The sequence below is a fragment of the Rhinolophus sinicus genome, linkage group LG05 (genome assembly GCF_036562045.2).
Source record: "Rhinolophus sinicus isolate RSC01 linkage group LG05, ASM3656204v1, whole genome shotgun sequence".
Classification (NCBI taxonomy): domain Eukaryota; kingdom Metazoa; phylum Chordata; class Mammalia; order Chiroptera; family Rhinolophidae; genus Rhinolophus; species Rhinolophus sinicus.
The window spans coordinates 166,508,270-166,520,865 of record NC_133755.1 but is presented as its reverse complement, the minus strand read 5'-3'; the positions used below and the strand labels follow the sequence as shown (position 1 = coordinate 166,520,865).

Here is a 12,596-nt window from a genome sequence, read left to right as displayed (position 1 = left end):
GAACATGAAACTACTGATATTCAATCATTTTTTACCTATAAAAATGGCAAATCTGGTTCAATCTTATAGTTTACTTGAGAGGGGAAATAGTAGAAGTGGGGAAACAGATAAGTAACAGAAGCATATTATAGGGTGCATTTTCAAGTCAGTTAGCACTGTGGATGACGAGCTTAATCCCATTAGGGAAACGCAAGGGACCCAGTAAAAATCACGCACCAGAATTAACTTATTTAGGGCAAAGAAGTTGAGATATTCATACACAATTTCCTGTCAATTTTTGTTGGAGAGCTGCGCCAGGGTTTGCACACGCTCCACACAACACCACTCTCTTCCTCGAACATCTCTATCTTGATGGGATCAGCTGGGATATATGTTGCAAAAAAGCATGTCACTTGTACTACAGGCTGAACTGCTACCAAGCCCTCTTTTGTTCTGGGCCCAACCTCAACTGGTAGTTCTCTAAATTACCTAACGAATGGGTTTGAGGCACAGTTCCCTAGTGTAGTTAGTATACATTCTCCAAAATCCAAAGAGGCTAACTAATGTCTCTATGTCTTCCTTAGTTGTAGGAGTTGCAAGGTACAATAACTTGTCCTTTACTCCCAAGAAGATATGCTGGCATTCCCCTGACCACTGAATCGCTAAGCACTCTATCTGTGTTGCAGGCCCTTGAATCTTTGAAGGGATTTTTTCCCAACACTCTGTGTGTATTTGCCTTCCTAGGGCATCCAGAGCATTACAACGTCTTGATCCTTAGTTCCAATTATTATGCCATCTAGTATAGTAGCTTGGTGTGCGGTTCTGAGAGATATTCAGATGATTGAGGTTCTTATGGACTGCGTTGTGATCAAGGTCAGGAAGTTATCATAGTCCTGGGAAGACTGATGTAGTCTGCTGTCAGTCTGTCATGATCCGTATGGTTTTTGCAAGGGCTGAATTGGTGAATTAAGTGGAGCTATGATGGAGACATGCCCCTGTATCCTTGAAACTTTGGAGGGAGACACTAATCTCTGCCATTCCATCCTGGATGAGAGTCTGTCTTGCCTAAAAAGGAAGGCAGTTTGAATGACGTCCACTATTTAACAGATGAAAACAAACAGATGAGAAACTTAAAGAAAATGGTTTTGTAAGAGCATCAGTTTCCTTTGTTTATCAAACAAAGAGGAATGGAATGCAGAGGTCTTTCGGGCTCTTAAAATTCTGCAGTTCCAAATACAATAGTTTTTTCTTGGAATTTTCTAACTCAGGCAATGTGGTAAACTAACTATATGAAATTGACTGATATTAAAGGCATTAATCTAGGTAAATAAATTATGGTTTCATTTATTCTCTGCAGGAATTTCTAAATTGAATCATAGAATCAATTGCTACTCCACCTGAGACCTACAAACTAAATTAAACCACATAATTTTTTTTTCCAGGTGAACTTAGTGGCCCTGCAGTGACTATATCAGAGGTAAACATTTATCGAAAATTAAAGATTCTGGAAAAACAGTCTTTTCCTCAAAGTGATAATGAATCACATTTTCTAAAAAGGATGTTTTGCATCCCAAAGATATTCACTGAAAAGAGCAGTCTCATATACTTAACCTATACTTCAAAAAGTTTGATAACTGAATGAGATTATTACATTAGCCTTTCCATACTTAATATTGTTTGCCCAGTAAGCTGTGAGTGGTACGCTCATATACTCACTGCTGAAGGTAATGAGTAAATAGATGATAACTGACAATGCACTAGTTTCTGCTGCTGTGAATGAAAGAGCATGACAGCTCACCTCTTCTTGTGGGATTAAGGCGTATGAAGTGGTTCACCTTTTGATTTCAACAAGTTTGACAGTCTCTCTTTGAACATTAAACATTAAACATCTGTCTTTTATGTTCCATTTCTTCTTTATAGAACTACACAACATGCTTGTCTCTTTATCCATTATTTTAATTTCAAATTGCCATATGTGAAGCATATAAGCCAAAGTGCATAATTAATCCAAAATGTAATTAAGGCAAAATATATGTTTGTAGTATAATTATGTTAGAAAACCACTTTCTGAACTCTTTATCCTTTGTTAAAGTTACTTTACCTTAAATGATATGCTCTGAGATTTTCTGCCTCTCTGCTTTTGTCAATGCAGTTTCCTGACCTGGAATACCAGTGACCCCTCATTTCCATCTCTCTGTTGTTTTTTGTCTATTCCAAGTTCTGGTTTCAAGTCTTTCAGGACCTGATATCAGACCCAACCTGTCCAGGTCCCAGGTGCTCAGTCCTCTTCTGACCTTTACGGTGACTGTTCCTCGTTGTTAGTCATTGCTCTGTGACAAGTGATTTAGTATTGTTAAATTAAAAAAAAAAATTTGTGTGTCTGCTGTAATTTAACTGTTCATGTGTATTTCTCTCCAACGACTACACCATAAACTTCTTGTGGGCAATGATCACATATTTGTTTGTGAGTTCCTCATCACAGAACCTAATGCTCTATACTTCAAAAATATTTGTATATTAATTGTCAGGTGTGAAATAATTGCCTTTTTTTGAAAGATTTGAAAAAAATGAAAAGGTTATACTTCCCATCCACCACGGCAAAGTGCAAATCAGTACCTTAGTACATGCTAAAGGGAGCAAATTTCCTCTTCTAGATTCTTAGGAATCAGATTTATATGCATTTTCCTTTGAAAAGCAGAGGTTCAAAACTCAAATGATGTAAAGAGTCTGCACAAGCTGGTGTAATAATTAATTTGCTTTTTTTTTTTTTTTTGGAAACAGCCTTATTTAGATATAATTTATATACCATACAAATCATCCAGTTAAAGTGTACAAATCAATGGTTTTTACCATATTCACAGAGTTACGCAACCATCATCACAAGTCACATGCAGATCATTTTCAACACTCCCTCCACAAATCCCATAACTGTTACCAGTCATTCCCTATTTTCCCCAGTCTCCCTCGCCCTGAGGGAGACACTAATCTACTTTCTATCTTTGTAGGTTTGCCTATTCTGGACATTTCATTCAAATGGAATCATACAATACGTGGTCTTTTGTGACTGGCTTCTTTCACTTAACATGATGTTTTCAAGGTCCAGCTATGTTGTAGCATTTATTAGCACTTCATTCCTTTTTAAGGCTGAATAATATTCCATTGTTATGGATATACCATATTTTATTGATCCAGTCATCAGTTGGATAGACATTTGGATTGTTTCCAATATTTGCTGTTCTGAATGATGTTACTTTGAATATTCATGTATAAGTTTTTATATGGACATATGTTTTTACTTCTCATGGAGGAGTGAAATTGCTGGGTCATATAGTGACTCTATTGTAGGGACAGAGTCTCAGAGAGCAGTTTCCAGGCTCTCGGCCTCACGTGGAAAGGTGCTGGCTCCGGTAGTAGATGGCCATCAGCTGTGACTGGTTGGCCATCAGCTGTTACCTGTTAGCCATTAGCCAGTGATATAACTGCTGTGGCTGAGCTAGCAAGAGTGGATTGCAGTTAGCAAGTGAGCAAGTGAGGTTGGTTGACAGAGAAGCAGACGGCAGATTGTGGACTGTGTGGCTCCTGTTTCCTGTGTCTCCAACCCAGCCGCCAGCGAGAATATAGTGGTATGACTCCCCTATCTATGGCTCTGTGGGTGTTCCTTTATGGCCTCACCATATCCTGCGTTCTTATGTGGGAGCTGGAGCTGAGACCCCGCATGACACCTCACATGACATCTATGTTTAATCTTTTTGAGGAACTGTCAAATCATTTTCCAAAGTGGCTGCACTATTTCACATTCTCACCAACACCAGCAACAAATGAGGGTTCCAGTATTTCCATATCCTTGCTACTTTCTTTTTAATGCTATTGTGAACAACTAACAGACACACAAAAACTCGTGGAGGGTAAGGATGAACAGCAACTTGGCCTCAATTTCAGGGAGATAATTCGGGCGGGGTGGAGACCTAAAGGTCAGGAGTTCAAGCCCATCCAAAGGGGAGGCAGCCTCCAGCTTCGGCCTACTGTGCCTTTCAAGGCTGCGGCCCCTTCTTGCCAAGTCTGCTGGGTTTTTAAGAGAGGACAAAAGTTTGGATGTTTTTTGTGAAATTATCCGATTTTTAATTTTTATTTTGGCAACTACTTAAATAAAAGTTCATGTGTACCTGTCAGGTATGGTCTGCTGTTTTGTAACCTCTGCGGCAGAGAATACCAGTCGTTTCTAAGCTCACAGACTCATGATATTAAGTCACTGTGGTTACTGCCAGCAGAAGGACCAACAGTTACTGTTGTTACAATGCTTCCATCCAATGCAGCTCCTCCCCCCGCCCATCCCTCTGCTTCCCATAGGATGACGAGAAATTCTGCAAGCCTTGTTTTGTGTGATGGCATACAGAATAGCCCCTCGCTTCAGTGGGTCTCATTTCTAGCTGACACTGTGTTCAGCGAAATGTGTTCAGTCAGGTTAAGAAAACTGTTTCCCTCATCCTAGCCTTCTCTGGCCTTCTTTCAAGGAAGGAAGCATGAGAATTTTGGTTTCCTGTCTCACTCATTCGAGTTCCCTGAGCTACAGAAAGGCGGTGAGTTCCTGTGATGCTCCTGCTGAACCAGGTCTTAGCAGATCCCCAAAGGCGGACAATGTCACCATAGCGAATGTATGTAAAGTCTAGACTACTGTTCAGAATCTAGTTAGATGCATTTGTATTTGTCCAGGCTGATAAATGTAACCTGCCAACAGCAGCAATTTTGTTAAGGATCTGTCCCAATGAGTAAAAATATTGAGATTTGCCAAACTGTGTCTAAACATTTATCATTTCAATGTTTTTATACTTTTGGAGTCAGGGCTTCAGCTTATCGAATGCCTTAGGGGGACCTGGGAGTAGTGAAAAATGTCATCCCTGGGTACTCGCCACCCCCATGGCTTTCTATAGATTTTCCCTGTTGTATAGGTTGACTAAGGAGTATTTGATGGGAAGGAAAAGGCATTCAGAGCAAAAGGCTTTGCAAGTGGAGCGTGGGCTGAGTTTCAGCCCCCACTGTCGCTCCGCCTAGTGCTTTCGTACCGAGTACGAGCTACACGGTGGTATGCTGAGTAGCTGGCTGGAGAGGCCACCGGGTCAGACAGTCCTGGATGGAAATCCTGCTTCTGTCACTTAGTAGCTGTATGACTTTAGGCAAATCAGTTAATGTTTCAAAAACTTGGGTCCTTCTCCTGTTTAATGAAGATTATAACTATGTCATAGAACTAGGGAGAGGATTAAATAAAATATGTGAGAAAACCAGTACGGTGCTTAGACACGGTAGATAGAAACTCAACAGATGGGAACTTTTTATTGTTATTAAACGTTGTTTAGGAAAAGTCTCCCAGACTTAGGACTAAGGTGCAAGATTCACTGCATGTCCTACAGGCTGGGGCAGTGTTCACCTGGCCCACTTGAGAATTATTATCTATAAGATTATTCATGCTTTCATTTGTCTATTTACTGTTGACTAGGACCTAACCACCAAAGTTCCATATTACATCTTGCAGGGGTGTATCTGTTAAACATACCAGTGAATTTCTGTCTGGTAGAAGAGATAAACCCAAAGGTCACAGTTTTATGGTCCAGTAGGACATGAATCAATTTTGTATTTAATTTAGTTATCTTCTATTATTCTTTCAGTGTCTATGTACATTGTATATTGAATTCTTTTTGAACCATCTTTACCATCCTGCTGGTTCCTTCATTAATTTATACGAGAGTCATTTGGGAAAATTATACTTTGATAACATCCATAGTGCATATTTTTGAATAGGTGGCTGGTTCCATGACTTAAGATATGAGTACACTTTTTCCTCCTAAACTATTTCTGCATTTCCAGAGCATCTCTGAGTTCCTAGTAAGAGCTCTCGATCTGGAGGAAGCCCAAGACCTTTTCTTAGCTCCTAATTTATCCTTTTTTTTTTTCCTGTTGAAGGTCAATGGGGTTTCACTAAAGGTCCCCCTTTCCAGTTACCACTAACCCTTACCTTCCTCTCTGGGGGCCTCTTCTTCAACTAACTGATGAGTAAAAGAATGTTTGCCAACCAACCTTCTTCCTAACTTCCTGTCCCCATTTCAGAAACAAGCACCCCTAAATAGTTTTATGTTTAAAATATTTTGAATATAAACACATTCAATGGTTAGGAAAAATAAGCAAAGGGAAAATTACAGTGTTCAATTTCTTAAAAGCACCTGTCAGGTCCCCCCCCCCCCCCGCCGACTCCTGTCCTTCTCCCCGACCTCAGTCTCCATTCTCCATTTAAGTATAAATGAGCCAGCTCTGCTTTCAGCTAACCTCTTTTCTTTTTACCAAACTCTCTGCAAGTTCCCTTGAGAATTTCAAATCATCCCTTCCAGTCACTACTCTTTTATTCCTAGGAGTTGCATTATCAAGCCCTCTACCCTCTTGGAGAAAGGGGTTAACTAGCCTGCCATTCAGCTTCCCCCAGACCTGGGAGGATCTTTTTACAACTGAAGGAAGCCCTAAGCTGGTGTCTCTAACCTTGAGGTCCAGCCACCTGGCTTGGCCCTCTACTTTCCCTAGGAAAAGTCAGTTGAGGTCATTGCTGAACAGAAAGCCCAGGATTGACTGACCTGCTAAGGAGAAGTTCTCAACTGAGAAGTGTGAGAGGAAGTGTGGATTTCACAATGCTGAGTGTTGGATGGGATGTGTGAGGGAAAGGGCAGGTTGATGCTTTTGAAAAGGTGTATGCCTCAGGGTAATTTTATCCTTAGAGCATTTTTTAAAATTACTATTTTTATTGTATAAATTACAGAGAAAGAAGCTTTGACAAAATTGGCTGTTGGTGATGAACTGAAAATGCTGTACTTCTCTATGGCGGGATGGAGTGGGAAGTGGAATTGTTGGAATCTCCTGGAGATAGGAGACTTTTATATGTATTAAAAAAGGATATGTGTGTTTTGTTTTGTTTTAATAGTTGAGAAACATGGGAATTTTGGACAGAGCCTTGGTACAGCTCAAATCCTTCTATTGCTCCAGATTCTCAAAGGGATTTCAAGTATTCTAACCTACAATCTTCCAACCCAGGAAAGTCAGCAGCAATATGCAAAAGATTCTAAGCTGTATTCAAATTCTCTCTGGAAGGTTTTGTTTTTTGTTTTTTACTCTACAAAATTGGAAATAGTATACGTGACACATTAAACTCTTAGATATGTTCTGACAAGTAATATACTAATAGTTATAATGGTCCCTGAACTATTTGGATGATATATGGTTTACATCAGTGGGTATGTGTACACATATACAATATTATAAGGAAAGATTTATGATGTCTCATTGACTAGCGAAAGATTGCTTCAGAAAACATAAATCACAAGAAATCTAAATAATAGCTTTCCCAGAGGGGGCTTCGAAAGAATTAACATTTGAATTGGATCCTGAAACTCTAAATTTGAACTTACCCATTGTTCAAGAAAGATTGCAGTTATATACAAGATAGCACTTTAGAAATGAAACTCAAAGAAAACAAATTAATTTGATCTTTAAAATATATTGCTAGAATTATGTCACTCTACTGAGCTGATGCTTGTTCTAAATTCAGCGTATCCTTAATAGCATCAAGAATCTGACTTCAAATGGATTTCAGAAATAATCCCTTTAATAGATATCATAATTCTTTGAAATGTAGAAAGAAATCTCACATGGAGAACTCAATGAGGAAAAAGAGCATAACACAGCTTAATAACTGGCAAAATGCTTCACCTTTCCTTCTTAAATCTGTTTCCATTACCAACAAGATAGGCATATAAAGGCATAAAATGACCATTTTCTAGGACCTGAGGTTAAACCCACTTTAAATACCAAGATATTTATGTCTTATGGACTCATTGATCAGTTTAGATTGCCACTTATGATTCATGTGTTCCATCATTCTTAAGGATGAAATTAGTTACAGGAAATGACAGGAAATTATCTATTAAGAGCTAATAGAGAATAACTCATTTAAATATGCTGGGATTTAAATGATTTTCCTTATTAGAAATCAAATTATATATATATATATATATATATATATATACATACATATACACACACATATACACACACATACATACACACACACACTTATATATTATATATATCTTTAACTATAAGCTGAATAGATGACTTTTAGCACTGGCTCTGTCCCTTCCTTGCTGTGGGCTATTTACTGGACCTTTCTGTACCTGTTTCCTCACGTATAAAAATGGGGATAACAATAGTAGTTACCTCCTAGGGCTGGTGAGAGAATGAAATGAAATAATATAAGTATGAAAACCATGTGCTTGACACATGATAAGGGCTCAGTGGCTGTTATAATTTTCATGGAGAATAAATTCAAATGGTCGACAAAGTATGACTGAGACTTTGCAGTATGTCCTTTCATCCAGATTTTGGTCTTGCTCTTCTTTTTAGTTGCATTTTACTTGGTACACCACGTAGCAATAACATTTGTATTACATTTAAATTCATACCTTAAAATAAGCAGTTACATATTTTGTTCAGAGGCTTAAAGGGGTACTTTCGGCAGTTAAAATTACTCAATTTCTTTATGATGAGAAAAGAGCAATAATGTGTGTTGAAAAAATATATTGTTTTCTTTTTTTTTGTTAGTGTTTTATCTATAGAATGGTATGAAAGAATTTCAATCTAAAAATGGAAATTTTGTTTATGGTTTCCAGAGACATGAACAACTGACCCAGGTCGGTTGATGTCGTAAAATAAGCTGAATTGAGTTTTGATTGACTGGACTGTTTCATTCAAAGCTTGTCTCCGTTTGTTTTTTATTTTGACAGAGTCTAATGGAACTCTCCTCTCTTTACATTCCCTGCCCATAAATACAGCCCACCCACCCAAACCCTTAGTGGACTGGCCTGTAGCTTGCTACAGTTTGCACTTCCTGAATTGCAATTCCTCTGCTATTCCTGAATAAACTCATCTTTTTGACAATTTTGAGCTTGCCTCAGTTTACCTTTATTTAGTTTGACAATGGACAGTACTCACTTTGGAAGAGCTGGAGGAAATACGTGCTATTTGGAAAGTATATAACACAGGCAGTATGGCAGAACACACGAAAGTCCTGAATTGTCACTTCCCAGGGTCCTTGCATGGACAAATGACTCAATTTCCTAAAATAAGGCTAAGAATAGTCAGTAAGAGCAGTTGGAATAAACAGACTCACATGCCACTGTGATTTAATGTCTGCTTTGCTAATGAATCAGCTGTGTTTGGCCAGCCTTCCTGTCTTCACGTTTTTTGTGTTCACCCTTAAGCTTAGCAACCAACCAAACATTGAGTGGAATATTAATATTTAAGAGTAAGATGTAGTATTAGTTTACTGATTGTGCCACAGAAAGACTGAGTTTGTATGGTTTACATGTTTGTACTTTTTTCTGTTTTACTTAAGATATTCTGCGTGCATAAAATCTTGGCTCCTTCCCACACTATTTCTAAGCTTTTGAATACTGGTAAAAATATGCCTTTGTGTGTTGTTTGGTCACATACGAGGTTGTTATGTTACAAGTTGATGAATACATAAATGTAAGAACACGAGAACAATTTTATTAAAAAATCAAAAAGTAACGATGTAAAACAGGACGTCTGATCACCTTACATCAATGACAAAAATCAAAGCTGCCCCCAATATAGTTTTCTTTTGATCAAATAGCTACAAACCTGTTTCTTGACACAATAATGCTTTTTACGTTGAAAAAATAGTTCTGACTTTTCCTGAAAGCCAATTTTAAACAAAAGGTTTTATTTTTATGGCTTTAAAAATTATGAATGTCGCACATTTATAGTCACAGAATTACAGTTTTTGTTTTGTTTTACCTTGGAATTTGAAAATATTTGCTCCAAAGCCCTTTTACACGTACTAAAAATATTTATTTTTTTTCTTTGAAAAAAGAAAGTGATCAGGTGTCATTTCAGGCCTCGAATTGGACTAAACAACGGAAAAGTACTAAAGAGTTTTTGTATCAGCTCTGGGCTGGGAATGGCGCCTCTTCCACCAATCAGAGAAACTTTAGAGCAAAGTCTTTCAACGAGGTCTTACACCCTCACTTTAAAGATAAAAAATCTGAGGCCCAGAAAGAGCAAGAGATCTGTTAAGGTCCGGAGCTCTCCAGGCACTCGGTCCAGAATCGTTCCCAACTTCACTATTTCGGAGGCTGCCTTTCTACATGCCATTCCCTTTTTCTTTAGGAACCTCATAAACATAACTTCCAGTCATTTGGAAAGATGACTAGAAAACCGCAAGACTCATGAAATATTTTCCTCTCTTTCCGAACCCCGTTTTATCTTTCTTTTCTTCCTTTCGCCGCGTCCCCAGCCGCCCGGGGAAGCCGCGGTGCAGGAAGGGGCGGCTGGGCAGGGGCCAGTCTGCGTCTCCGGGACAGGCGGGTGGTGGCGCCCGCTCACCCCTGCCCGCGGCCATAGGTCCAGGCGTGGCGGAGACCGTGACTCCTGGGCCGCGTGATGCAACCCAAAAAGGTGCCGCGTTGCACGTGTCCCCGCTGGAGCCCCGGCCACTCGCCTGCAGGCCTCTTGCGTCGCCGCCCAATCGCCGCGCCCGTGTCGCGCTACAGCCGCGTCCGCGGGCCGCGGGGACACCGGGGATCGGGAGCCGAGCCACCCGCCGCCATGCTGTTCCGCTTCGGGGTGGTGGTGCCGCCCGCGGTGGCCGGGGCCCGGCCGGAGCTGCTAGTCGTGGGGTCACGGCCGGAGCTGGGGCGCTGGGAGCCGTCGGAGGGCGTGCGCCTTAGGCGGGCAGGCAGAGCCGCGAGCGCCGGGGCGCTGGCGCTGCAGGAGCCGGGCCTGTGGCTCGGGGAGGTGGAGCTGGCGCCCGAAGAGGCGGCGCAGGCCGGGGCGGAGTGGGGCCGCGTGGACACGTTCTGGTACAAGTTCCTGAAGAGGGAGCCTGGAGGAGAGGTCTCCTGGGAAGGTACTGGGAGCTGACGCTGTCCGAGCGCGCAGCGGGGACCCCGGCCTCAGGCCGGCCCCGTAGTCCCCGTTGCGGTGCTTCTGGGCACTTTGCCCGTCCGAGGGCCTTCGAAAGCCGCCCGAACTCCCCGGACTCCCCGAGCTGACGCACCTCTGCTGGCCAAACTGTGGTCGCCAGTCGCGCCTCCGGCTCCAGACTGGTCCCTAGATTTATGTTGTGTCCCCGCCCTCCACCCCTTTGGGTCGTCGAGCCTCCGACCTCTTTCCCGCACCCAGTTCCTTTCCTGCTTCGTGGGCCGGTTCCTTCCTCCTCCGCGTCCTCCCTGCGCCCGGTCCCTGGACTGCCTAGCCAGCCCCGTAGCTCGTGGGCTCACTCCTCAACTCTTCCTGAATTATTTTTGTGCCCTCCTTGTCTTACCCTAGTTCACTGAAAAAATGACCCAACCAGTGAAAATAGCCTTTTCGCTAATCCTAGACTGCAAAGTGCTGCTTACTGTGTGTCCACCATCCTCCCCCGCCCCCACCCCCACCGCTTAGATTTGAGATTTGAGAAAACTCAACTAATCTAAAGACGTTGAGTTTTTCGGATTTTTTAAAAATCTCAAATATATGACCATGGAGGCATGCCCTGATGTCTTAAAAGTACGTGCTGGTTGAAGAAAAAAAATAAATAGAGGAATCACACATCTTACGCCCACTGCTCACTGTCCAATATGTGTGTATGTATGACACTTTTAAGTGTCCCTATTTTTAGCTTTCCTGATATTCCTCCAAAAGTTCTGAATAATTTGCTAATATTGCTATTTCTCAGTGTATCAACTTGAACTTTTCTGTTTTCAGATTTTCTGAGTTACCATATAAATTATATTTTATTAAAATTAGACAATATCTACTGACAGCTGCTCTATATCCATAAAATCAACCTTGATACTTGCTATGAAATATGAGGAATTTAGCTCAAGTTCATTATCTCTCTCCCCCTGCTGAATTTTATATTATTTTAAATTATATATAATTTTATGTATGTTTATTATAATATATGTAACATATATTGTTCCATTTTATATAATTTATATTGTTTTGTGTTACTTTGCCTTCCTATTTTAGATTGATACGTTGATTCTAAGAATTCTAAGTTAGCAAAGAGTGTTCTGAGAAGGCAAACAGTGTCTAGGAGCAAGAATTCTAGAGCCAGAATGCCTGGGTTCACTAACCATCGTGCCACCTTGGGCAAATCATTTAGCCTCACTATTCTGTTGTTGCTGACCTGGCGAATACATTTAAAGGACTTAGAATAGGACATATATTAAGTGTTAAATAAGTGCTAGTTATTTTACTATTATGATTAGTAAATGATTACTTACTGCAGAACCAAGTAGTTCAAGTAGACTCATAGAAAAGGAAATATAATTCTGTGACATAGAACCTGTGCCACTAGAAGGAAAAAGTCTTTTCTTTTTTACTGTATAAATCATGCTCAGATTTTACTTAAAATGACACCAGAATTGGTTTTACTTCATATTAGGATGGCAGTGTTCTTCTACAACTTGTTTTAAAGTTTCTAGTTAATTTTTTTTTAGCAGGAGAAACACACCAATCCTGAAAATTTCCCAGGTTAATTGCATTATTTGATGAATGCACATTACTTACTTTTT

General features: G+C 40.5%; 1 protein-coding gene across 4 annotated transcripts in view; it reads left to right on the top strand.

Moving 5' to 3' along the window:
• Positions 1 to 12,596, top strand: part of EPM2A (EPM2A glucan phosphatase, laforin) — a 115,186-nt gene that overhangs the window by 36,848 nt on the left and 65,742 nt on the right. Inside the window, exon 1 of one of the 4 annotated variants that reach the window (XM_074333684.1) lies at positions 10,144 to 10,491. The exons of 1 other annotated variant lie outside the window; for it this stretch is intronic. In XM_074333684.1, coding sequence (XP_074189785.1) covers positions 10,263 to 10,491 — 229 coding nt within the window. In that variant the 5' untranslated portion in view covers positions 10,144 to 10,262. 2 more of the 4 variants (XM_074333686.1, XM_019744462.2) reach the window with 2 other exon arrangements.